The sequence below is a fragment of the Acomys minous genome (assembly GCF_964271855.1).
Source record: "Acomys minous genome assembly, chromosome: 12".
Lineage (NCBI taxonomy): Eukaryota > Metazoa > Chordata > Mammalia > Rodentia > Muridae > Acomys > Acomys minous.
The window spans coordinates 23,424,089-23,448,172 of NC_140493.1; the positions used below are offsets into that span (position 1 = coordinate 23,424,089).

The 24,084-nt window shown below is 51.8% G+C and overlaps 2 protein-coding genes across 2 annotated transcripts in view; one reads left to right on the plus strand and one right to left on the minus strand.

Moving 5' to 3' along the window:
- LGALS2 (galectin 2) overlaps positions 1-24,084 on the plus strand; it is a 346,473-nt gene that overhangs the window by 217,941 nt on the left and 104,448 nt on the right. The gene's annotated exons all lie outside the window — the stretch shown is intronic.
- LOC311579052 (TRIO and F-actin-binding protein-like) lies at positions 153-17,070 on the minus strand. The gene is made up of 6 exons (XM_084749258.1): positions 16,447-17,070; positions 10,898-10,997; positions 9,729-9,871; positions 8,011-8,209; positions 6,961-7,117; positions 153-2,515 (listed from the first exon to the last, which is right to left on the minus strand). The coding sequence occupies exons 1-6, from the start codon at positions 16,461-16,463 to the stop codon at positions 162-164; spliced, it is 2,970 nt and encodes a 989-aa protein (XP_084605384.1). The 5' UTR covers positions 16,464-17,070; the 3' UTR covers positions 153-161.

Genomic DNA, 24,084 nt, shown 5'->3' on the forward strand with positions numbered 1-24,084 from the left:
GACCTCAAAAAACAAAACAAAAAACAAAAACAAAATAAACCTAATATACAGACAGAAGGATAGGATGACTTGCCCAATGGGCAGCAAGACTTGAACTCTTTCTTCTGGGATTTTCCAGCTGTTTTCCTCCCCAGCCAACCTGGCAGCCCCTGCCCTGGCGCTCACCTGCGCTCTTGCCCGAACAGGCGCTCCACCTCTGCACGGCCAGGGCTGCGGGTTCGGCCCTCGGTGCTGCCCTGTGCCTGGGGCTCTGGCCCCCTCTGAGCCAGCCTCCTGGGTGGGGGCAGGTCAGCCAGCACGGTGTACTCCTCCCTTTCCAAGTTGTGTCTCGTCTCCCCTGGGCCTACTGAGCCCCGGGAGCCTGAGCTACCTGGTGGAGGTGAGGGTGCCAGGAGACCTAAGTCACTGGGTGGGTGGCGGGGAGGAGAGGATGCTCTTGGTGCATCCCGATGGCCGATGCATACTTGGGAGGGCAGCAGTTGGGAGCCATGCAGGGAGTCAAGGGAAGGGGCAAGACTCTCCATACTGGTCCCAGGAGGATCCTGAAAAAAGAGGGAAGGCTCAGGAGCCTGGCGTGGTGGGGAGGAGAAGGAGGGAGCGTCTCTGTGCCCAATACAGACAGGAGTGGGGATGTGGGGAGGCTCGTGCATAGAGTCTGTGGAAGGGACAAGGCTCTCTGTGCTGGCCCTGGGGAGATCCTGGAAGAAGGAGGGCTCTGGGAACTGGCGTGGTGGAGAAGAGGCCCGGGGGGCATCGCGGTATCCGATGCACACTGGTGGGGGAAATTGTGGGGGATCGTGCTGGGGGGACTCATTCTCAGCATCTGATGTATCTGGAAGGAAGGGGAAGGGATCAAACTGGGTGTGACGAGGTGGTGAAGAGGCCCGGGGGGCATCACGGTGCCCAATACACACCGCAGGTGGCATGTATGGGGGTTCGTGGTGGGGTGATTCGCTCTCAGACGAGCGGGGATCTGGGAAAAACGGGAAAGGGTCATACTGAAAATAGCGAGGGGGTGAAGAGGCGCGAGGTGCATCCCGGTGCCCAATGCACACTGCACATGGTGGCTGAGAGGACTCTGAAGAGGTCTGGGGAGCCCCGCGTGGTGCTGGGTTCAGAGGCGATGAAGTCCTACAGACACTGAGATGGCCCGGGTTGTGGGAAGAGGAGGAGGTGGCCAGGGATGGCGAATAGTTCTGGGGAGGGTCATTTTGGGCTGGCTTGGTAGGAGCTGAGGTCTGAGGCCTCTCCCCTTGGGTTGGCCGGAGAGAAATAGATGCCCAGGGCACCTGGTTTTGTTTGGTGCGGGATGGAGATGAGGTACGGGGACCATCGCTCTGGGTTGGCCGAAGGGGAAAGGAAGCCCAAGGGATATCTTTGTTGGTACGGTGGGGAGAAGGGTTCCTGGAACCACTCCCCTGAGTGGCACGGCGGGGAGATGATGGTCCTGGGTTGTCCTTTTGGGTGCAGCCTTGAGAGGAGGTCCTGGGGTTGTCTCGTTGGGTGCAGGCGCTTCGGAGATGTTCCCACTTGCTGCAGGAGGCTGTAGTCTTGTCTCCTTGGGCAGAAGGGGTCCTTGGGGTGTTCGGAGGTATGCAGGAAGCTCTGGGGTTGTCCCTCTGGGTGGTTCTGTTGGGAGAGGAGGTCCTAGGATTGTCCCTTTGGGCACAGGGAGTCCGGGGGTTGTCCCGCTGGGTGGTTCTGTTGGGAGAGGAAGTCCTGGGGTTGTCCCTTTGGGCACAGGGAGTCCTGGGGTTGTCCCTCTGGGTGGTTCTGTTGGGAGAGGAGGTCCTGGGGTTGTCCCTTTGGGCACAGGGAGTCCTGGGGTTGTCCCGCTGGGTGGTTCTGTTGGGAGAGGAGGTCCTGAGGTTGTCCCTTTGGGCACAGGGAGTCCTGGGGTTGTCCCGCTGGGTGGTTCTGTTGGGAGAGGAGGTCCTGAGGTTGTCCCTTTGGGCACAGGGAGTCCTGGGGTTGTCTCTCTGGGTGGTTCTGTTGGGAGAGGAGGTCCTGGGGTTGTCCTTCTGGGCACAGGGAGTCCTGGGGTTGTCCCGCTGTGTGGTTCTGCTCAGAGAACAGTCTTGGGCACATGGAGGTGATGTCACATGGGGGCCGTCTTGTGGTGTGGATGTTTTGAGGATCTCTGGCGTGGCTCTGACAGGAGAGGAAAATGGAGTGTTGTTTCGCTGAGTGGACTTGGTTCTAGGAGTGTCCCGCTGGGAGACTCTTGAAGGAGAGGAAGTTCTGGGGGTACTCCGCTGGGTTGCTAAGGTCCTGGGGGTGTCCCTTTGGGTGTTTTGGGACAGATAGGAGGCTTGGGGGGATTCCTGTGCAGAAGTGGCCTGGAAAACATCCCTTTGAGCAGAAGAAGCCTGGGTGGTGGTCTGAGGTCCACTTGGTGGTGTTCCAGTGGAAGCCTGGGTTTGCCCCGAGCGATGTCGCTCTAGGGAGAAGTAGCCACTTTCTGCCCGCAGTTTTGCCCAGTGCTGGCCAGCGCCCTGTCCACCACTGCCACAATCTGGAGAGAGATGAGAAAGTTTAAGGTGAGGAAAGGAATCCAGGCACAACAGAAAACCAGGGTAGCCCCCAGCCTGCTTCTAATAGGCTTTAGTGTCCATTCCAAAGAGATACATCCTTCCTACTCAGGCTGAGACCAACTTAGGCAACCCTCCACTGCCAGGCCAGGGATTCATAATGGCCTATGGAATGGTGCCAGAGTGAGAAGGTCATGGACATGTCAAAGGAGATCAAAGCTGTGGAGAGCAATGACCCCAGGGGGAGAGAGAGGTGGACCAGGAGCAGCTGTCTGATGACTTTGTCTCCTCGCTCCTACTTCCTGGATCAGATGCCCACAAATCACCCCAACTTCTAAGAACCCTCTTTCATGGGTGCCAGGGTATAATGCCTCTGCCTACACCTACACCTAAGGATTCTTCCTACTCCTCCTTCCCCAGAGACTCATCCCATGGGGCTGTAAATGTGTGTGGGTAGTGCGGGCTGCTGGCAAATGGGCACCTGGGTGTCTGCAAGGGAACCCAGCTCTAGCACAAAGCAGAATCCGTACCTAACCAGGTTACAGCATGTGACGGTTGACATTGTCAACAAGATATATTCACCTAGAGGATGAACCTCCCGGCATGCGCATGAGGCTGTTTCTAGATTGGGTTAATTGAAAAAGAAAGGCCCGGCTGAGATGTGGGCAACATTATCCCATGAACTGGGGTCCCAGAGGGAGTGAAAAGGAGAAAGCAAGCAAGGGCCAGTGAGATGGCTCAGCAGGGGAGTGTGCCTGTGGCTAAACATGATGATCTGAGTTCAATCTCCAAGGGCTCACTCTAGAGAGAGCTGATTCCGGGACGCTGTTTTCTGCCTTCCACACAAGCACCTTGGCACGGGTACACATGTATGTATGTAAATTCACATCCATGCACAAAAAATTAAAGAAACTTTTTCAGTTTTTTGAGACAGGGTTTCTCTGTGTAGCCTTGGCTGCCCTGAACTCCCTTTGTAGACCAGGCTGGCCTCAAACTCACAGTGATCTGCCTGCCTCTGCCTCTCTGAGTGCTGGGATAAAAGGCGTGTGCCACCACGCCCAGCCCAAATAAAGAAACTTTTAAAAAGAGAGGACACATGCGGGGAGGGGAGCCTGCATTGACTATCTAGGGTAGAACGACCCTTTCACAGGAGTCACCTAAGACCATTGGAAAACACAGATACTTACATTACGATTGATAATAGCAATAAGATTACAGTTATAAAGTAGCAATGAAAATAATTTTATGGCTGGGGTTCACCACAACAGGAGGAACCTGTATGGAAGGGTCACAGCATTGGAAAAGTTGAGAGCCAAAGTTGCCTTAGGTGTCCCCTGACCACAGAGCCATTTTGACCGCAAATGAGACTGCCACAGCATCTGCAAAGTTGAAGCCAGCCAGGGTTACATAACAAGATTTTTTTTTTTCAAGACAGTGTTTGTCTGTGCAGCTTTGGCTGTCTAGACTTGCTTTGTAGACCAGGCTGGCCTTGAACTCACAGAGATCAGCCTGCCTCTGCCTCCCCAAGTGCTGGGATTACAGGCATGTACCACCACACCCAGCTCAATGTTAAAACCCCAACTCCAGCCTCTGCATATGTTTGTGTGTGAAGCTAACATCAGAGACACTTGAGCAAAGAACCCAATAGCCACTATAGCTACCATCTTGGCAAATCTAAGATTATTTCAAAATGAAAAGAAAGAAAATACCCATCAGGGGTTCCCTGTTGGACTTGGAATAAAACCCAGGACGTGCAGGAATGGTCTCCTTCTCCTACACTCTCCTTGTCCACTCTTCAGGGCCCAGTACCCACTCTTTGAAGTCCTCCAACACAATACAGGAGCCTTACAACCCCAGGGCCACTGTTCTTGCTGCTGCCTCTGTCTGAAGCTCACTTCCATGTTTGTCTGCTAGGTCCCCTGGCCAGCGGTGGCCGTCCGTGTCCTTCCTCATGTTTGTTTTCTCGATTACATGTTCTTCTCCCAGCAGCATTGCGTGACAGGGCCTTGCATTCCCATGGTACCTCTGGGATTTGCAGGAGGCGCACAGCACATAGTAGGTGTGCAGCACACAGTAGGTATGTAGTACACATACCTCTGGTTTGGGTTCTGCCTCACCTGCAGTTGCCTTACCCTTTGTGCCATATCCCGGCTGAGCTGTCTCCTGCCACCTCACCCATCAAGATGACCTAGGAACCTGGCTTTCATAGGACGAAGCCTCTGTGTGTGACAGGTACACAGTTGTGCTTGGGCAATCTGTGTCCTGCGCCACCCTCTCCCCCAGTGAGCTGTGCTATCTGGGATGTGCCTAGTAGCATCTCAGCCCCTCACTGCAATGTAGCAAGTGGCCACCAGGTGGACAGTGGCCACAGATTCTGGCTAAGTAGGTCACAAAGAAGATACTGCCCACATTCAAGAGCAAGAAAGCAAAGCCTGGCTGTGTGGGGACCTGTCTGTAATCTCAGCACGGAGGAGGCAGAGACGGAAGGATTAGGGATTCCAGCCTAGCCTCAGCTACACTTGTCCTGTGAGTCCAAAGCTTACTTCAGGCATTCACCCACACACCCAGCAGGAGCATTTTACCATCAGGAATTTGAAAGGGAAATAATGAGGCTCTGTGTGCTATCCTGTCCCCAGGCATCATGTCAGGGGGGCAGTGAGTGTCCTCTTGGCTGCCACAGCATCTGCAAAGCTCCCCAGTATCAGGGGGCCTTTTCCCTGTAGGACAAGTGTGGTCTGGTGGACCTCTGTGAATACCCTCAACATCCTGGTTACCTCTCACCCTGGGATTCAGCATCAGCATCAGCTGGTGACAAGTCTGGGCTGAACCAATGTTACCAGGTGGCTACCATGAGCTCACCTGGCTTCGCGTCCTCCTGCCTCACTGCACTCAGACTGCATTGTGCTCCAGTGCGTTCTGACTTCACAGCCAGCACCATCCCAAGGCATAGGTTCAATGCCATCATTTCTCACCCCTGCCTAAACTAGGCTTAGAGACGAGACTCCCAACTCTGCAGTGAGGCTGAGGAGGCCCAGCACCGTCTACCCTGTTGTACACCCTACCCACATTTAAACCACAGCTGCCAAAGGGCCACAAAGTCCTGCCTCCCTGCCCTGCTCTCCTTGGTCCAAATGGCTCTTCTGTCCTGTGCAACCCAGTACCCATCTCATGTGTATGTCTGTTCCTCCTCTGTCCTGGACCACTGGGGCTATCTGTCTGCTTTGTTGGATGCTAAGCTTTCTTTCTTTCTTTTTCTTTTTTTTCTTTTTTTCTTTCTTTTTCTTTTTCCTTTTTTGGTTTTTCGAGACAGGGTTTCTCTGTGTAGCCCTGGATGTCCTGGACTTGCTTTGTAGACCAGCCTAGCCTTGAACTCATGAGGATCTGACAGCCTCTGCCTCCTGAGCGCTGGGATTACAGGCGTGTGCCACCATGCACAGTGATGCTGAGCTTTCTAGGGCAAGGATCCATGCTGACTCCTCCTGAGACCCCCCCAAGACACCCCAACTTCACATTTGCATATTAATGGGACCACTGCAGGCACCAGGAGAAGCCAGGACTGCCATCAGGAAAGGGAGTTGGTGGGTATCCTAGCCCCAACTCCTGACCATACTGAAGAGAGCTACCAGAGCCAGAATATGGTGCCCGCCATCCTGGATTCACATCCCAGCAAGACGCTGATCAACCTCATTAACCTCCATGGGCTTGGCTCCCTCTTTCTCAGAAGGCTCCCTGACTTCCTCTGGGGACTCTCCCCTCCTCCTAGCTCAGGCGATGGGGTTTGCACGGGAGGCCAGACTTAGTATTGAGTTCACAGACAGTGGTCCCTGTGACAGTCCCTTCTGAGACTTTAACTGTCGTCACAGGAAAGATGTGCTCTTCTTCTGCAGGACACAGAGTGGCCCCTCTGGTGGGCATCACGCTATTATTGGAGAAGGGTTTGACTAAGAATGGAGGCATACAGCCTGGCGTGGTGGCGCACACCTTTAGTCCCAGTACTCGAGAGCTAGAGACAGGCAGATCTCTCTGAGTTCAAGGCCAACCTGGTCTACAAAGTGAGTTCCAAAACAGCCAGAACAGCCAGGGCTACACAGAGAAACCCTGTCTCACAGCCCTCCCAAAAATGATTCGAGCCCTTGGTGATGGAGAGATGCCTCAGCAATAAAGAGCATCGGCTTCTCTTTTAGAGGACCCAGGTTCAGTTCCCAGCACCCATCTGGCAGCTCACAGCTGTCTGTAATTCCAATTCCAGGGGATCTGACACCCTCACATAGACATACATGTAGGCAAAACATCACTGCACATAAAATAAAAACAAATTAATTTAAATAAAAAGATTCGGTCCCTCAAAGGAAACCCAGCCAGGGCTGGCTGCTGGGGGCCCTTAGCCATCAGCACCTTGTGGTCATAAGACCAGCCTAGAAGGACTCACCCTCCTTTTTCTGGCCCGCTGTATCTCCTCTGGCTGGGGACCTGGTGACCTTTCGAGCACTGTCAGCTCTCAGCGTCTCCTGAGGTTTCCTGGGGATCATCGCGGTGAGTCTGTCCCCGTTGGGGACCACCTCTGGCCTCTCAATGGTGTCCCAATCCTATTGGGAAAGGAAAGAGTTTGTTAGAGAGAAGAGAACCCTGGACCTGTACTTCCAGCCTGAAGGGTAGAAAAACAGGATTTTAAGGGCACCCCTACTGCCTGTGGGGGGCCCTCAGCCAGTGACAAGTCAGCTAACCTTCCCTCTGTCTGTTTTCAGGAGACACAGCCATGGTTGGGCCAAAAGCTGGGCCAAAGACACATAGATGAGAAAAATAGGTTCAAATCCTAGGTCCACCACTTCCCAGCTGCGTGGTCTCAAGTGAGTTGCCTCCCTCTCTGGGCCAAAGCAGCTTCTAGCTTAGAGGGTGTTGGAGAGCCTTTCCTGGCCTCACACCCACTGAGACCTTTGCATGGCACCTGCCACATATGTGAACACGATCGGCTGTTACGTGGAACCGTTCTTTTCTGTCATCTCCTTTTTTGGGGCGGGGTGTGGGTTGTCTTGTAGGAGAGGTCTGAAAGTGTGAAGGCATAGAGACAGGGACACTCTCTTGGCTCCTCTCTCCTGCCAGCCTCTGCCAGCTACTGAGCCCGTCCCTGTTCCTCTGCCTTTGGAAATCAACACCAGGACTAGTTATGGACTCAGCAGCGTGTGGCCAGGGCAGAGCTGGAGCTAGCCTCATGCTTGCTCTGAGCACCTTAGCCCTGAGCCAGCTGGTGACTCATTCAAAGTCCCTATGGACTGAAACTCCTCCCACCACCTGCCTTCCCTACCCCCACCCCACCCCCACCCTGAGCCGGCCCAGCAGAAGCCCCGCCCTCCCAGCAGGGAAGGCACTAGTTTGGCCAAGTGTTTTGCTGTGAGAGGCTCCACCCTCCTCTGGAGGGTTAGAGCTCCTGTCCCCACGCGATGACCCTGTTCTTGTTCCCAGAGCCTGGCCCTCAGCTCACCACAGAAGAGGAACCGCTGGTATCATGAGGGATATTGCTGCTGTGGCTGGAGCTGGTTTCAGAGCTGGGGTCCTCCTTGTCGTCACAGCTACCACAGGCCGGGCCCTCCAAATAGGGTACCGCCTCAGGGTCCTCGGACCTGTTCCTTGGGGCAGCTGCAGGGCCAGCTGCAGGGGGAGCTGCTGTTGGGGAACGGCCCCTGAGAAATGAGAATGATCAATGATTTTGCGACACCCGCCCCCCCAAGGTAACAGAGTCAGATACTGAGCTTTGCCCACCCAGGAACATGTGGGTGTGTTCACATCAAGCCCGGGGTCTCCTCAGCCACAGGAAGCCAGTGCTGAGGGCTCCTGGACTGGGCTCTACACAGGCCACCTCCTAGAGCCATAGCAGCCTCCCATGAGGCTGTGTTCCACAGAACAGATGAAGAAACCGGGCTCTGAGGGGTCAGGAGCCTGGGCAAGACCACAGTGCCAGGTCCCCTTCAGTGAGCAGGTGTGGGGACACAGCGCCAGGCTGGCAGATGAGGGCTGTTAAACAGTGGGGGGGGGGGCTGGGGGGGCAGGGGGGAAAAGCAAGCTGGAGGGAGGAGCTATGGAAGTAAGGGCATTTTGCAAAAGTGGTCCCTGTGGCTTAGGGCTCACAGTATTCCCGAAGTGACCTCAGGCCTATAAAATAGTAAGAAGGGCCAGAGAGGTGGCTCAGCTGTTAAAGGCTAGGCCCACAACAAAAATTATAAAATACTAAGGAATGATGACACTATCCAATGCTCTGACAAGTCCTGCAGGAAAGAGTCTACTAATTTGTCCCAGATGTCCTGAAACACATTGACTGTCAGAGCCTCCTTTTTCTTTCTTTCTTTCTTTCTTTTTTTCCCCTCCTCTTAAAATGATAAGGATTTGGTACAGCCTTTCTTTTTTAAGTTTTATTTCTGCAGTACAGAAACTCAAACCTGGGATCTTAGGCACACCAGGCGCCCGTCACTGAGCTACAGTCTCAGCCCCTCTTATTTTACAAACAGGAAAAGTGAAACATAAAAAGATGGAATAGCACGCCAAAGGCCCCACTGCCTGTCACAGCAGATGTGGAAGTGGGAGCCAGCCTCAGGACCCTCAAGCCATGTCCTCTCAGGTCCTCATGACCCCAGTAGGCAACTTGGGGTCAGTTCGGGCCTGGACTGGAGGGAATCTCTAAGCCTGGGGACCCACTCAAGCAGGGGTGACACAGCAGGTGCCCTGGCTGAGAGGACCATTAAATCTTCTGGAGGACTTGGGGCACAGAGTCTAGCTATGTAACCCAAGCTAGCCTTGAGCTCTAAATGCTCTTGCCTCTACTTCCTGGGTGCTGGTATTACATCCATCTGCTACCAACCACACCCAGCTCCTTCGATCTTTTAAAGCCTTACACAGGGGCCGGGAGAAGGACATAGCTATCCCCTATCCACGGAATTATGGGAAAGAGTAGAGCCACCAGGAAAGACAGCCAATGTCAGGGTTAGAGACTCAGGCAAAACAAGGGACAGATCAATGTGAGCTTTCCACAGACCCCCAAGGACCATACCCAAAGCCCTCTGTGCCCAGACGTTGTGGGCTGATCACATGACCCATGCCACCCGCTGTAGATAGACGCTGCCATCATGAAGAGTTGCATGTAAGGAGGGTGTGGGCATTCCCCCCCCCCCCCAGGAGCCTGTCCCTGAAACCTGGGGTTCTACCCACCTCTGAGGCCCCTGCCTGAGGCCAAGGACTTCCGTAGACTGGCCAGCACAGGTGGTGGTGGTGCAGAGTGGGTCCTGCGGGGCTGATGGGCAGCGGGGCAGGTCGCAGTAAGGTGTCTCGGCACTGGAAGGGCTTTGAGGCTCCTGGGCCCGCATTGGAGAGAGGAGACAGCTCAGGCCCACGTGGGACTCCCCTTCCCCCTCCCCCAGACAGCCCCTCCCAGCTCAGACTGGTGGGTGTCTGCAGAAGTCACCTCCTCGGATCTCCCTGCTCAAGGAGATCTACCATCCTATCAGCTGGAGGTGCCCTGGGGACCCAGGTGAGAGTGAGCGGGCAAGGCACCTGGAGTGTACATGCACACATGTATACATACACGGGTCTGGGGACAGGTACATGTATATACAAATACCTGTGGCTTGGGGATTCATGTGTACATCACTGTTGAGGAATCTGCGCCCAGTTGCATGTGTGCAGACCTGTCAGCTACACTAATGCATGTATGTGTGCAAGATCATGTAAGCACATATGCATGTGTGCATTCCTGAGAAGTCAACTGCACCAAAGGCCCCTGAGCACCCCTGCATACAGAAGACAAGAGGGAAGGAGAAGATTGGCCTAGCTTGGAATGGAAGAGGGGTATGAAAGGGGGGGGGCAGCAAGATCTAGAAGAAATATAAGAGCTCTCTCTCCCCTACAGGACAGACAGGGGTCCAAAACAGAGGGTCACAACCCTTGGCACTGCCCACAGCCGGGCCACACCTGGAAAGGCTGGTACTGGTCTCAGCCAGAAGGAATGGCTGCTCCCCTCAAAGAAGCCCCCCCCATTCCCTCCACCTGCCAGAATGGCAGGGCCCTCCCCTGGTGGTGGGAGACAGGGCCATGGCACCTTGTGCCCCGCCTCCTCTCAGGTTACCTGGGCAGCGGGCTCCGGCAGTGGCAGCTGGCGGCTGTCAGCACCCTCTTTCCCGGGGGGCTCCGGCTCAGGCCCCCACGCTGCCACCCTCCCAGGCCCCGACTCTGGACCGTAGTAGCTGCAGTATTCCAGGCAGCAGAAACCTTAGAGGGGCCAGCCTCGGGAGCAGGGCCCCTCATTACTGTTTCATAAGCCAGGCCCCAGCCAAGAACAATGCAGGACATGAAACCGAAGGAACCTGATCCTGGTGGCTCACCTGAGAGCGGGCCTGGTGGGAGTCTCCCTGGGGACCCTGGAGCCCGGCGACTGGGACAGAGACTGTAGCCCAGGCAGTGCCCTGGGTGGGCAGAGGTGCTCTAGGATTCAAGAAAGCCACTATGAGCAAGGCCAGGCTGTGCTGGGGAAGGAACGAGGGGTCGGCAGCCATATCCAGGCCAAAGAAGGGCCATCCCGGATTCGGTTTCACACCTGCTCCACCGCCCCGAATCTGATCAGAGCCAGGCAGCAGGAGGTGTCAGATCCACAGCCCAGCCTTGGCGCCTCGGCCACCCAGGGGACCCCATGGCATGAAGGAGGGAGCAGACTCCCGGGTCCTTGAACTTCCAAAGGCCCCACCCAGCATGACCCTTCCCCTCCCTCCCTTCCCCCCTCAGCCTGACACGGCATTTGGTTCTTGCTTTGACTCTTAGGCCCATGTCCGGGCCCCCTTTCACACGAACTTGTCCAGTGGTCAGTCCCCAGCTCTGATTTCCTGCCTAGTCGGTGTCACAGTCTCTAGCTACAGACAGACCTGGGTCACATCCCAGATGAATGACCTCACTCAGTGCCTTCCCCTTTCTGGGCCTTAGTCGCTATGAAAAGGAGGCAGAGGTGTGACCAAGACTTTGGCAAGGTGACTTGTCCTCAATTACTTCACCTATAAAACTGTGACGATAACTACAGCCACCCCCTAGGGGACATGAGGAGAATTACATGAGGTGACAAAAACCAATAGACAATATTAAGTAGAATCTTATAAATGTTAAATTGGTAGAATAATATTAAATACAATAAAGCATAAATAAAGTATCCAGATGTGGTGATGTACATCTGCAGTGCCAACGCTATGACAGGAGGGTTAGGAGTTCAAGGCCAGCCTGGCCTACATAGAAAGACCCTGTCTAAAAAGAGCAGGTCAGGAGGGAGGGTGACAACAAGTGGATTCTCAAGGTCTGTGTGGCCCTAGCATAAGGCAAGGCCCTTCCACCCAATCCATCTTCCCTCTCTCCAAACCTGGCCATGGCCTGCTCACCACTATGTGACTGCCTGAGCTCAACTTCCCCCAGCCCCCAGCCCCCAGCCTGCAGACTTGGGTGTGCCTGGAGCCTACGGATTCCAGAAACAGGAGATTCCAAGAAACCAGCAGCTAGTCATTTCCAGTTGGGTAGGAGACACATTGTGGCCAGTGACATTTCCACATATTCCAGAGCAGCTGAAGTCATGAACAGACAAGCTTAGGCCTGTCCCCCAGGCTGTCCCTGTGGCAGGTGTGGTGAGCACCTAACTGGGACCTGAGGCCAGTGATGCTCATATATATAATATATATGATATACGTGTGTGTGTGTGTTTGTGTGTATATGTATATATATATATAATTTATTTTTATTTTATGTGCACTGGGGTTTTGCCTGCATGCATATCTGTGTGAGGGTATCAGAAGCCCTGGAACTGGAGTTACACACAGCCGTGAGCAGCCATGTGGGTGCTGGGAATTGAACCCGGGTCCTCTGGAAGAACAGCCAGTGCTCTCAACCACTGAGCCATCTCTTCAGCCCTACCAGTGATGTTTTTAAATATAGACTGGATTGTGTTCCATGTGTCTTCAATTTCTAGATTGGAAGATAGGAGCACATGATGGGGTCAAGATTCCAGACTCCTTTGGGGCCAGGTGGGGCACTGGCTACAGTTGGTTCCCTGACAGTGGACAGTACAGGCAGGGCAAGCATGGGGCCCGGCTCTCTGGGAAGGCAGTAGAGAGTCTTCATCTGCTGCCTCCTACCTAACCTGGGGTGTCACAGAATGGGGCACAGGGAAGCAGCCAGAAAGGTCCAGGAGAGGCTTGGGAAGGGCCAGGCAAAAACCTGACTTGTTTCGTGCAATGTTGGGAATGAAAGTCAGGGCATTGTTCATGTAAGGCAACTGTCCTACTTCTAACCTACATCCCTAAACACTAGGGTTAGCGTGCTCTCCCTCCTTCTCTCCCTCTCCCTCTCCCTCTCCCTCTCCCTCTCCTCTCTCTCTCTCTCTCTCTCTCTCTCTCTCTCTCTGTGTGTGTATTGGGTGCACACAAACATGTGTGCATGTGAAGACTAAAGAGTGACACTGGTATCTTCCTCTGTTGTTTTCCACCTTTTAATTTTTTTTTTCTGAGACAAGGTTTCTCTGTGTAGCCTTGGCTGTCCTGGACTCACTTTGTAGACCAGGCTGGCCTCGAACTCACAGTGATCCACCTGCCTCTGCCTCCCTGAGTGCTGAGATTAAAAGCATGTACCACCATGCCTTTTGTTTTTTGAGACAGAGTTTCACTGTGTAGCCCTGGCTTTCCTGGAACTTACTCTGTAGACCAGACTGGCCTTGAACTCATAGAGATCCATCTGCCTCTGCCGTCCAAGTGCTGGAATTAAAGGCCTGTGTCACCATGCCCAGCCCCTAGCCGGTTTTTAATTTCAAGTAAAAGGAGACAGAGGTGGCCCATGAGATGGAGATGAGCAGCCAGAGAGCTGGGGACACACGCCAGCCTGTGGCCCCCTCCCCAGGAGGATGAGGAGATGCTTCACTGCTTACAAGGGACACTGGAGCCACATCCCATTTGTTTCAGAAGTAACCTTAGCTTGTGAAACTCCACTCAGTTCTGAACACACGGGAAGATCACTGAGGAAGTGCTGGGACCCAACACTAGGAAGGACACATGTCCCTGTGCTTGGGACATAATAATAAAAACTGGCTCTGGGGGCTGAACACTCCTTCATCCCCATCTCGAGGCCACCATCATCTCTGGACCAAATGCATACTTGTAGCATCTCCTTGTTCCCTTCTCCCCTCCCTGCATCCCATACTTTCCCCAGCAACTGCAGCAACACAGAAAATGAAAATGCGATCACGTTAGTCACTCTCTTTTTTTAAATCCTAATGTCACCTCACGACAACTGAGATGGAATCTAGACGCTTAGCATGCCCACAGAACCAAAGCACATGGCCCCACACACTTCTCCATCCGGTATCTGGTGGCTCTCTGTCACAGTAACCAATCTCCAGGCTTCCAATGTACCTCATCCTTTCTGCCTCAAAACCTGTGTGCATGCCTTTAATCTCAGCACTCAGGAGGCAGCAGGTGGATCGCTGTGAGTTCGAGGCCAGCCTGGTCTACAAAGTGAGTCCAGGACAGCCAAGGCTACACAGAGAAACCCTGTCTTGAAAACAAACAAACAAACAAACAAACAAAACAACCTGTGGGGTTGGAGAGATGGAGCATTGACTGCTCCTCCAAAGGTCCTGAGTTCAATTCCCAGCAACCACATGGTAGTTCAGAGCCATCTACAATGTGATCTGGTGTCCTCTTCTGGCCTGCAGGTGTACATGCAGGCAGAGCACCATATACATAATAATAAATGAATAAATCTTAAAACAAAACAAAACAAAAAATAACCTGTGTGCACACTACACCACCTTCTCTGGTCCTCTCTCCAGTTTCACTGGGAAGCCGTCAGCAAGCTGCCAAAGGTACTTGGAGAAATTTCCCCATGGCCTGACAACTTTGTGGCCTGGATCATAACCATAATGAAACAGCCATTTCCGTGGACCTTTCCTTCCTCCCCTTTGACTAAATCACCAGCCCCCTGGAGCCAGTGACGTCACAGCCTCTCTTAACATCGCTGCCCTAGAACACCAGCTCAGTTCAAGCAACTATTCACTTCTGAACGATTACAAGAGCTGATCCAAACTCTTGGTTGGGAAATGGTGGGACTGAGGCTAGACCTCAGCTCTGGCTGAATCCATAATTCTCTGGCCTAGGCCTGCCATCTCCTCTTCAGCTGAGAGAAGGCCATTTGCATAGGAGCTCTGCTCTGGTAGAAAGAACTCCCAGAGTGTAGTTTCAGGGCAGGAAGTGGGAGACGAGGAAGCTAACATCTTGTAAGCTCCCTGCGTCCTGGGCTAAGCAGTGCCACGCACTCAGAATAAAAGGACTGCTGTGCTCTCTGTGGCACTGAGAATTAGCAGGAAAGCTTCGATGGCCCCAGGTCACGTTGTAGGTACAGGGAATACAGTGCAGGCCTGCCTACTCCAGATGAATGGAGACCAATCTTTCAATGGACAGCTGGCTGCCAGGCTAAGAGGCATCTTAGGCTCTTCTGGGAATGACAGGCGTACAGGTGCTTGAGGCTGAAGGGGCCATGGAGAGTCACAGGTTCCATGTTTGTGTAACTGAAACTTGGCATCTGCCCACATTGACCGCACAGTGAGAAAATGACTCCTCTTTCACTCCAACATCTGAGGAGACAAGTGTGTGGTGGGACCAGCCATCTTTAATGCCTCTCACACCTGGCAAAGAAGCTCCTCCAAAAGATGGGAATCCTAGGGCAGTGCCTGTGACAGACAGCAATGTAAGGACTGTACTCTTTTAGTAGTTTTTGTAACTTGTTTTCTTTGTGTTTTGAGATAGGGTCTCATTTTGTAGCTCAGGCTTGCCTAGAATTCACTATATAGCTCAAGTTGGTCAAACTATGCAAAACTTTCTGCCTCAGCCTCCAATAGCTGGGATTAAAGGCATGTACCCTCACATCTGGCCTTTCTTCCTTTAGTTTAATGACCCCCCCAAAGCTTTATTGCATTATAATGTCTAAATCATAATCATTTGGTGGTGCATGCCTTTAATCCCAGCACTTGCAAAGCAGAGGCATGCAACGTTCTATAAGTTTAGGACTAGCCTGGTCTACATGATGAGTTCTAGGCCAACCAGGTCTACAAAGTGTATCCCTGACTCAAAACAAAAGAACAGCCAAGCAAGGCATAGATTAGATGGTTCAAAAAAGAAAACCCTAAAAGCACGGGCTGGTAAGATGCCTCACTGGGCAACCACATTTGCCTCTAAGACTCATGAGTTCAATCCCTGGGACCCACATGGTAAAAGGAGAGATGTGACTCCCACAAATGGTCCTCTTATCTCTACAAGTGCATCACGGTACTCAGACACACATGAATAAATAAATATAATTTAAAATTTTCTTTAAGGGCTGGAGAGATGGCTCAGAGGTTAAGAGTACTGCCTACTCTTCCAAAGGTCCTGAGTTCAATTCGCAGCAACCACATGGTGGCTCATTAACCATCATCAATAATGAGATCTGGTGCCCTCTTTTGGCGTGCAGGCCCACATGCAAGCAAAACACTGTATACATAATAAATAAATAAATCTAAAAAAAGAAAGAAAGAAAGAAATTTTCTTTAAGTAAGGCAGGTGTGCCAGGCAGTATTGGCACATGTCTTTAATCCTAGCACTTGGGAGACAGAGGCAGGCATATCTCTGAATTTGAGGCCAGCCAGGTCTACAGAGTGGGTTCCAGAGCAGCAAAGGTTACACAGTAAGATCTTGTTTAATAAATAAATAAATAAATAAATACAAGATCCCTGGAAAGTAGACAGCGTGTAGGAATATTACCACACACCGACCCCCACACGGCTCAGAGGGAAGCATCCTCCAGCAACTGTGTGGCCAAACCTGCCAAAGACTCCACATTCCAAACCAGCTACCATTAGACAAAGCCAGCTTACCTTGTGTCTTGCTCCATGGTTCTTCCCAGGGTGACAGCAGCTCAGACAGTGGCTCTTGGCAGATGTGCTGGCTTCAAAATGTACACCTGGGACACTCATAGCCACTTCCTCCATTGCAGATGAGCTACAGTGGTCGGTTCTTTAGGTGGGGCCTGGGAAAGATTGGGGGACAGGAACCTGATAACTGGTGGGCCCCATGTAGACCCTAGCCCTCATCTGTCCAGACAACGCTGTCTATCCACTTTTCTTTTTTCTTTCTTTCTTTTTTTTTTTTTTTTTTTTTTTTTTTGGTTTCTTTATATTTTATCTTTCTTTTTTTTTTTTTCTGAGACAGGGTTTCTCTGTGTAGCCTTGGCTGTCCTGGACTTGATTTGTAGACCAGGCTGGCCTCAAACTCAAAGAAATCCACCTGCCTCTGCCTCCCTGAGTGCTGGGATTACAGGAGTGTGCCACCAAGCCCAGCTCACATGCAATTTCTAATTCTTACTATATAGTTATAGTTTTGGTCAATGTTTCAAGGACCCTAAATTTTACACTCTCTTTGTGGTGCTCATAAAAAGCACATTTCTACCAAGGAGGAGAGAGAGAGAGAGAGAGAGAGAGAGAGAGAGAGAGAGAGAGAGAGAGAGAACTGAAGAAGCCCAGTGTAGTGTCGAATGCCTTTAATCCCAGCACTTGGGAGACAGAGGCAAGTGGATCGCTATGAGGTCAGCCTGGTCTACAAATCCAGTTCAAGGACAGCTAAAACTATTACACAGAAAAATTCCGTCTCAAAAAACAAACAAACAAAGCAAGTTTCTAGCCATAGGTGGTGATGTATACCCTATCCCAGCTACTCAGAAGACTAAGGCAGGAAGATCCAGTGAGCCTGCAAGTTTAGGATCAGTGTGGGTGGTCTATACAGTCTCCATCTCTTATAAAGGAAAACAAAAGCAAAGGAAGGGCTGCCACCAAAGCATGATTTTATGTGCTAAAGAGGTGAAGACATAGGCGGGCGTGGTGGCGCACGCCTTTAATCCCAGCACTCCGGAGGCAGAGGCAGGCAGATCGCTGTGAGTTCGAGGCCAGCCTGGTCTACAAAGTGAGTCCAGGATGGCCAAGGCTACACAGAGAAACCCTGTCTCTAAAAACCAAAAAAGAAAAAACAAAACAAACAAACAAACAAAAAAAGAGGTGAAGACAGAGGGATTCCTGCTGCTCACTGGCCAGCAGTGTAGCTGAATCAGCCAGCTCCAGTCACAATGGACAGTGACTGAAGAAGAAACTAGCACCAATCTCTTTTCTCCATGTGTACCCACACACCTGGGCATACACACACACAAACATGTAGACACATGCATATAAAAATAAAATGTCCAAAAAAAACCCCCATAATTTTGTTTTCTCTGTTGATCTATCCAGTCGGAATCTAAAATGCTGAGACCTGGGGTACCCCATGTAAGAGAGTCCGCTGGGTCATCCCAAAGTGTCTAGCTTTCTAAACCTATAGCTCCCCTTACTCAGCTCAAGTTAACACCAGTTTCGAGGGAGGCAATCAAGGCTCAGAGAGGTGCTCTGACACACAAGTGGCACTGGTCCAGCTGGAGGTTCTAGTCTGTCCCCTACAGCTCAGAGGTGAACACAGGGGTGCTAGATCACATGACCAAGTCACCCAGGTCCCTTGGCAAGCACAGCATGATGCAAAGAGCTGGCCAGGTATTTCCAGACATGAGGACAACGTTTTAGAAAAAGTCAACTATCAGCTAAGGTCAGGACGTGCCTACGTGACTAAAGTTAGCCAAAAAACAAAACAAAACAAAACAAAACAAGAACAACAAAAAAACTGGTGTTTTTTGTTTTGGTGGGTTTTTTTGGTTTTGTTGTTGGGGTTTTTTTTTTCTTTTGTCATTGTTGTTTTGGTTTGGTTTTCCCCTAGTTCTAAAGATAAAACTCAAGTCCTGGCAGGTGTTAGACTACCACTAAGCTACACCTCCAGCCGAGCTTAGCTGGGGGTTCTTGAGCTGCTGTCCGGTCCTCTCTCTTCTGGAGGCTGTCCCCACCCTGGAAGTGACTCTGGGTCAGGAGACTGAAGCCCTTCCACAGATCCACAGCCCGCAAAGGGTATTGATTGGTAGGGGAGGTATCCAGCATTTCCCAGAGCCCAAGTACCTCACGGCACCACAGGGTCACCTCACACTTGACCTACTTGGGGAGGATAGAGCTTGCGGGGCGGGGATCAAACCTTTGTTGCCAATCTCAGCTGAGCTGAGGAATTTCAGGTCTTCCCCTGGGGCTCTAGGTCATTCCTTTGGAGAGTCGAACCCCCCACAGGAGGATCCACGGCGCTTGGGTTCCACTTCCCACTTAGTCCCTGTTCTGTTTGATGGATGGAGGGATGCGCCGCACCAACCTGGGCTGTTCTTGCCTGGTGCAGCCACGGAGAGGAGCATCATCTTGGATGGAGAACGTGGCTCCTTTTTCAGGAGCTCTTCATGTGCCCCTTATGACTCGAGTTTTCTCCATGACCACCAACCAACTGGCAGAAATCTTCCATAAAATGCACATTAGATGATAAGAATATAACCACTAAAGCCGTCGCACATCTGCACACCCCACCCGGAGAATGGACCCCTCTTTCTTTCGCTGGCCCACCAACTCCTCGGGGTCCTTCAGCCCCCCCTTCCCTGGCCTCCCCCTCCGGCCCTCTCGGTTCCGCTAACCGCGGGTTTCTGACCTGGGCTCAGATTTCCACTCACGGGATGGCGTTGGTGCTGGTGCCAGGGTCAAAGCCTCTATTTTAACAATGAATCAAAACGCTGCCCGGGAGATGCGCATAAGACCACGCCCCTGCCGTGCTCCAATAGGCTGGACCTATGAGCTTCATTTGCATGATCAGTGTAGGATTGGACACACCGAAAACTAGGGGCGGGGCAGAGGCGGGCGGTGCCCAGGCGCCTTGCAGCGCGGGATGCACTGCACGTCGCCCTCACTATCCGCAACCTAGTCCAGTCCGGTCCCCATGGGGCCTGGGGGCTGGAGCTGGCCCAGTGGCTTCTGGTCTCTTTCCCGTTGGCTCTTTCTGGCTAAAGTCCTCAAAAAGACACTAGTGCACTCGTAGAAAGTACAAAATGTGGCTAGGTGCACGTAGTAGCTCAGACTTGCCATCCTCGCACTTGAAAAGCTGAAGCCGGAGGATGGATGGGCCCGGCTGCAAGAGTGAGTCTTTCCGAAAGCAAACCCAGCAGATGGAAGGTAGGCACAGTAAACTCAGAGATCTGGAAGTGAAGGCAAGAAGATCAGAAGTTTAAGGCCAAACTCGGCTACAATGAGACCCTGTCAAACAAAAGCAAAAACATGAAACAAACAAACAACAAAACAAAACAAACGACAAAATCCTGAAACCAACCAACCAAATTAATTGTTCAGGCAGAACAGTTCCAAACAGTTTATAAATATGAATGGAGCATAGTATCAAAGTCTCAGACACCACACAGCATCCCTGCCCAGGGATCTTAGCCTCCATTTGAACACTGACCTGGGCTCACCCACAAAATATATAGCCCCACCTCAAATTTCCAAGCTCTCTTGTGCACTGGTTCCACACTAGCTCCTTTGTTCATACAACAACAAAGATCAGAGGTGTCAACTGACTTGCAAGGGACATGCAGCTAATAAGGGCAGAATCAGAAGTAAAATCTTGCTAATTCTTGATCAGCTGTGTCTGGTGGTGTACCCCCAAAAAGAAAGCATGATTCAAGTGTGGTTCTTCCCAGGTGAGGTCAGAAGTGAGCCCCTGAACATGCCACTCTGGCTGACAAGCCCAGTGAGCTTCCTTCTTGGTCTGGCTAGCTCTAAGTAAGACAGGGCCTAGTGAGACCTGGGTTCAGGGTCAGCCTCCAGCACTGCTTCACTGAGTGATCTTGAGACAGTTATTTGACCTCTCTTAGCCTGGGGTGTAATGGGCTTGTCCACTGAGTTGGAACTGAGCGTGGCTCCAGCCCTCTGTCCCTACCAGGCAATCCACCCCAGAGCCAACTGAGGGTGGCCCTCCTCAGAAGCCAGTTCATTAAATATTTACCAGCCCTTTGTCAGTCATGTTTGCTCAGGGTTCATCAGAGAACAAGGACCCGCGCACTGCTTTTGTGTGTTTGTGTGGTGGAGGAAAACAGACCCAGGCAGGAGAAATAAGCAAAGCATGGCTGGTGCTGTGGAGAAGAGACTGCATGAGTGGGATGGGCAGGGTCTTTCCAAGGAGAGCGTCAGGGACTTTAGGGAAGTGGTTCTTGCATCGGAGCCAGGACTCAGAGGAAATGAACCTGGTCAGGTCACAGGCTGAAGCAGGAGACAACAGGGACCAGCTGGGCACCCTGAATGAGTACTCACCTTAGCTTTGGGGTGCCTGCACGAGAGGATGGCAGGACGTGGGTGACATTAAATAAACAGAAGGAGCTAATTGGCAACGAAGCTATAATAGACAAATGCAGGTTTATTAGAAGGGGCATGGAAGGGGTAGGGAGGTGTGGGGGAAAGAGAGGGAAGAGCGAGAGAGAGAGAGAGAGAGAGAGAGAGAGAGAGAGAGAGAGAGAGAGACCCTGGAACCAAAAGGTCTGGTTTATATAGTGAGTCTCTGGGAGAGGGGAAGCCCCGCCCCTAGGTAGAGGGCAGGCCATGCCAGCCACGCCCTGCAGCAGGACCTAACAGTGGGGAGCAAAGGGGACTATGGGAAGAGGCCCTCTTGTAGAGGAGGGTAAGAAGGATGGTGGAGCCCAGAGGGCTCTTAACAGTCTAGAAAATGGCAGCCAGGAAACAAAGCCACCCTCTCACCCACATGTGGCCATGTTTGTCCCTCCCATACAGTCTGGGGCACAGGGACCACACAGCCTGCATCATCCTCATCCTATCAGAGAAAAGTTAGACTCTAGTGAGCTACCCAGAGTCCCCCAACCTCCACTGTGGCACCATGAGGGAGTGTGTCTGGGAACCATGACCCAGAACTCTGAACCACTCAGAGGATGCAGTTGAGGGCACTGTGGTAACAGCCAGGGCAGGGCGGTCACCACTGCGGCTATTCATCCTCCTGTCTCTGCTCCAGCTCTGGCTTTACTGGCTTCACACCTTTTTATTTTGGTTTTTTTCCTGTTGTTTGTTTGTTTGTTTGTTTGTTTGAGACATGGGTTCTCTGTGTAGCCTTGGCTGTCCTAAACTTACTTTATAGACCAGGCTGGCCTCAAACTCACAGAGATCTGCCTGCCTCTGTCTCCCAAGTGCTGGGATTAAAGGTGTGTGCCACCCCCACCCAGTGGATACACACCTTTTTTTTTTTCCGAGACAGGGTTTCTCTGTGTAGCCTTGGGTGTCCTGGACTAACTTTGTAGACCAGGCTGGCCTCGAACTCACAGCGATCCGCCTGCCTCTGCCCCCCGAGTGCTGGGATTAAAGGCGTGTGCCACCACCACCCAGCTGGATTCACACCTTCTAAATTGTATTACTTTATTGTGTGATGTGTAAAGGGCACACTTGTGGAAGTCAAAAGACACCTTTAAAGGATGGGTATGCTAAAATTCCTTCCCAAGGGAAGGTGTTCTTACCCAGCCTCCTATCGACAAGGCACTTTTCCACCACAATCTCCTTTGAGGAACCAATGATTTTATTTGGCTTCCTTATAGAACTTAAGTAGGGGATTACTTACAGAAATGTTGGTGCTCCCTCACAAAGGCTGCACTGGGAAGTTACTACCCAGCAGGGATTATAGCTTCCCAAGAGCTGCACAGATGGAGTGCCCCCCCTTCCTTAGTCCTTTCCCCACCTATAGCCTCTAGCCTGTCACCCCACAAGACTGAAGCCACATGCTATTAGAACAGAATTGCATACAGCTGGTTGGGAGGGGTGGCATACTCAGTGCAGGGTCCCATGATCCTCTTTGTCTCCTATGAGGGAAAGTAAGCAGTCAACAGGCCCAGTTGTGGTGATCGTTTATAAACAGGTCCGGCAGAACTCCTATGAGCTGGAGACATAACTTCAGCAGTTAAGAGCACTTGCTGTTGAGGGCGGGGCATGGTGGCGCACACCTTTAATCCCAGCACTCGGGAGGCAGAGGCTGGATCATTGTGAGTTCGAGGCCAGCCTGGTCTACAAATTGAGTCTAGGACAGCCAAGGCTACACAGAGAGACCCTGTCTCAAAAAACCAAAAATAAAAATAAAAATAAAAACAGAGCATTTGCTGCTCTTGTAGAAGACCTAGATTTGGTTCCCAGCCCCCACATGGTAGCTCAAAACCACCTGTAACTTCCTTTCCAAGGGTCCAGCGCCCTCTTCTGACCTCCATTGGTACTGTGCATATGTGGTGCATTTATATACATGCAGGTGGTGGGGGCGCACGCCTTTAATCCCAGCACTTGGGAGGCCGAGGCAGGCGGATCACTGTGAGTTCGAGGCCAGCCTAGTCTACATAGTGAGATCCCAGGACAGCCAGGGTTACACAGAGAAATCCAAAACAAAAAATAAAATAAAATAAAAATAATTTAAAAGACATCTGCAGTTTGGTTCAGAGATAGTCCTATACAACTGTTAGTTCTTTCCTTCCAGGGTTATGTGGGTTCTGGGGATCAAACTCAGGTCCTCAGACTTAAGTGATGTCGTGGTTAGTTTTAATTATCAACTTTTCACAATGTGCAATCATGTGTAAAGTCTCGATGAAGCACTGCCTAGGTCAGGATGGCGTGTGGGCATAGCTGGGGGGGGAGAGGGGGAGGCGGGGTTGTCTTGGTTACTGTTGAGCTGGAAAGACTCACCCACTGTGGGCAGCACCATTCCCTAGACAAAGGATCCGGAACTGCAGAAAATATAGGGAGGGAGCTGAGCACGACTAAGCATGAATGTGTTTATTCTCTCTTCTCTTGCCTGGATGTCATGTGACCTGCTGCTTCAAGTCCCTGCCTTGACGTCCCTGCTATGATAGACTATAATCTGGAATTTACTAAAAGAAACCCTTTTATAGTGGACATACACATGTTTTTGTTTTGATCCCAAGTGTGGGATGGGGAACAGACTTAGGAGAGAACAGGTGATGTTTATCCACTAGAAGACAAACCACCTCGTGTGGGGCCTTGCTTTTTGCCAGCTGAAACACATCTTAGTACAGACTCTGAGTGGAGACATATATATGAGCCCGAAACAGGAGGCGGGGGCATTTGCGTGTGTGTGTGTGTGTGTGTGTGTGTGTGTGTGTGTGTGTCCTGGGAGAAGACACAGTTCTCCAGTGGGTTCTGATTCCATCTCCCTGATCTGAGGACTGACTGCCCAAATTTCTGTGACTCAATTTCCCTGGTCAGCTAGAAAAACCAGTAACACAGAGGAAATGGTGGATGGCATCTCACTTCTTCTAAGTATGAATTGCCAGTGTCCGTCGGAAATGACTCCACCTCACCAGAGGCAGCCATTTCCACTGAGGAGATACGGACATGCTGTGAGCCGGGAGGTGTGAGCCCAGTGTGGGGCAGAGCATCATAGACTGCTCACACTCCAGCCTCAGGGTAGCCCTGGAGATTCACCCAGTAGGACAGCACTGCTTGATACTCACATGGTGACCAAATCCCTCCATCTCCTGGCTTGCTCTCCTGTTCAGTGGTGAAGAGGGTGAGGCCCAGGTCCCTATCTCT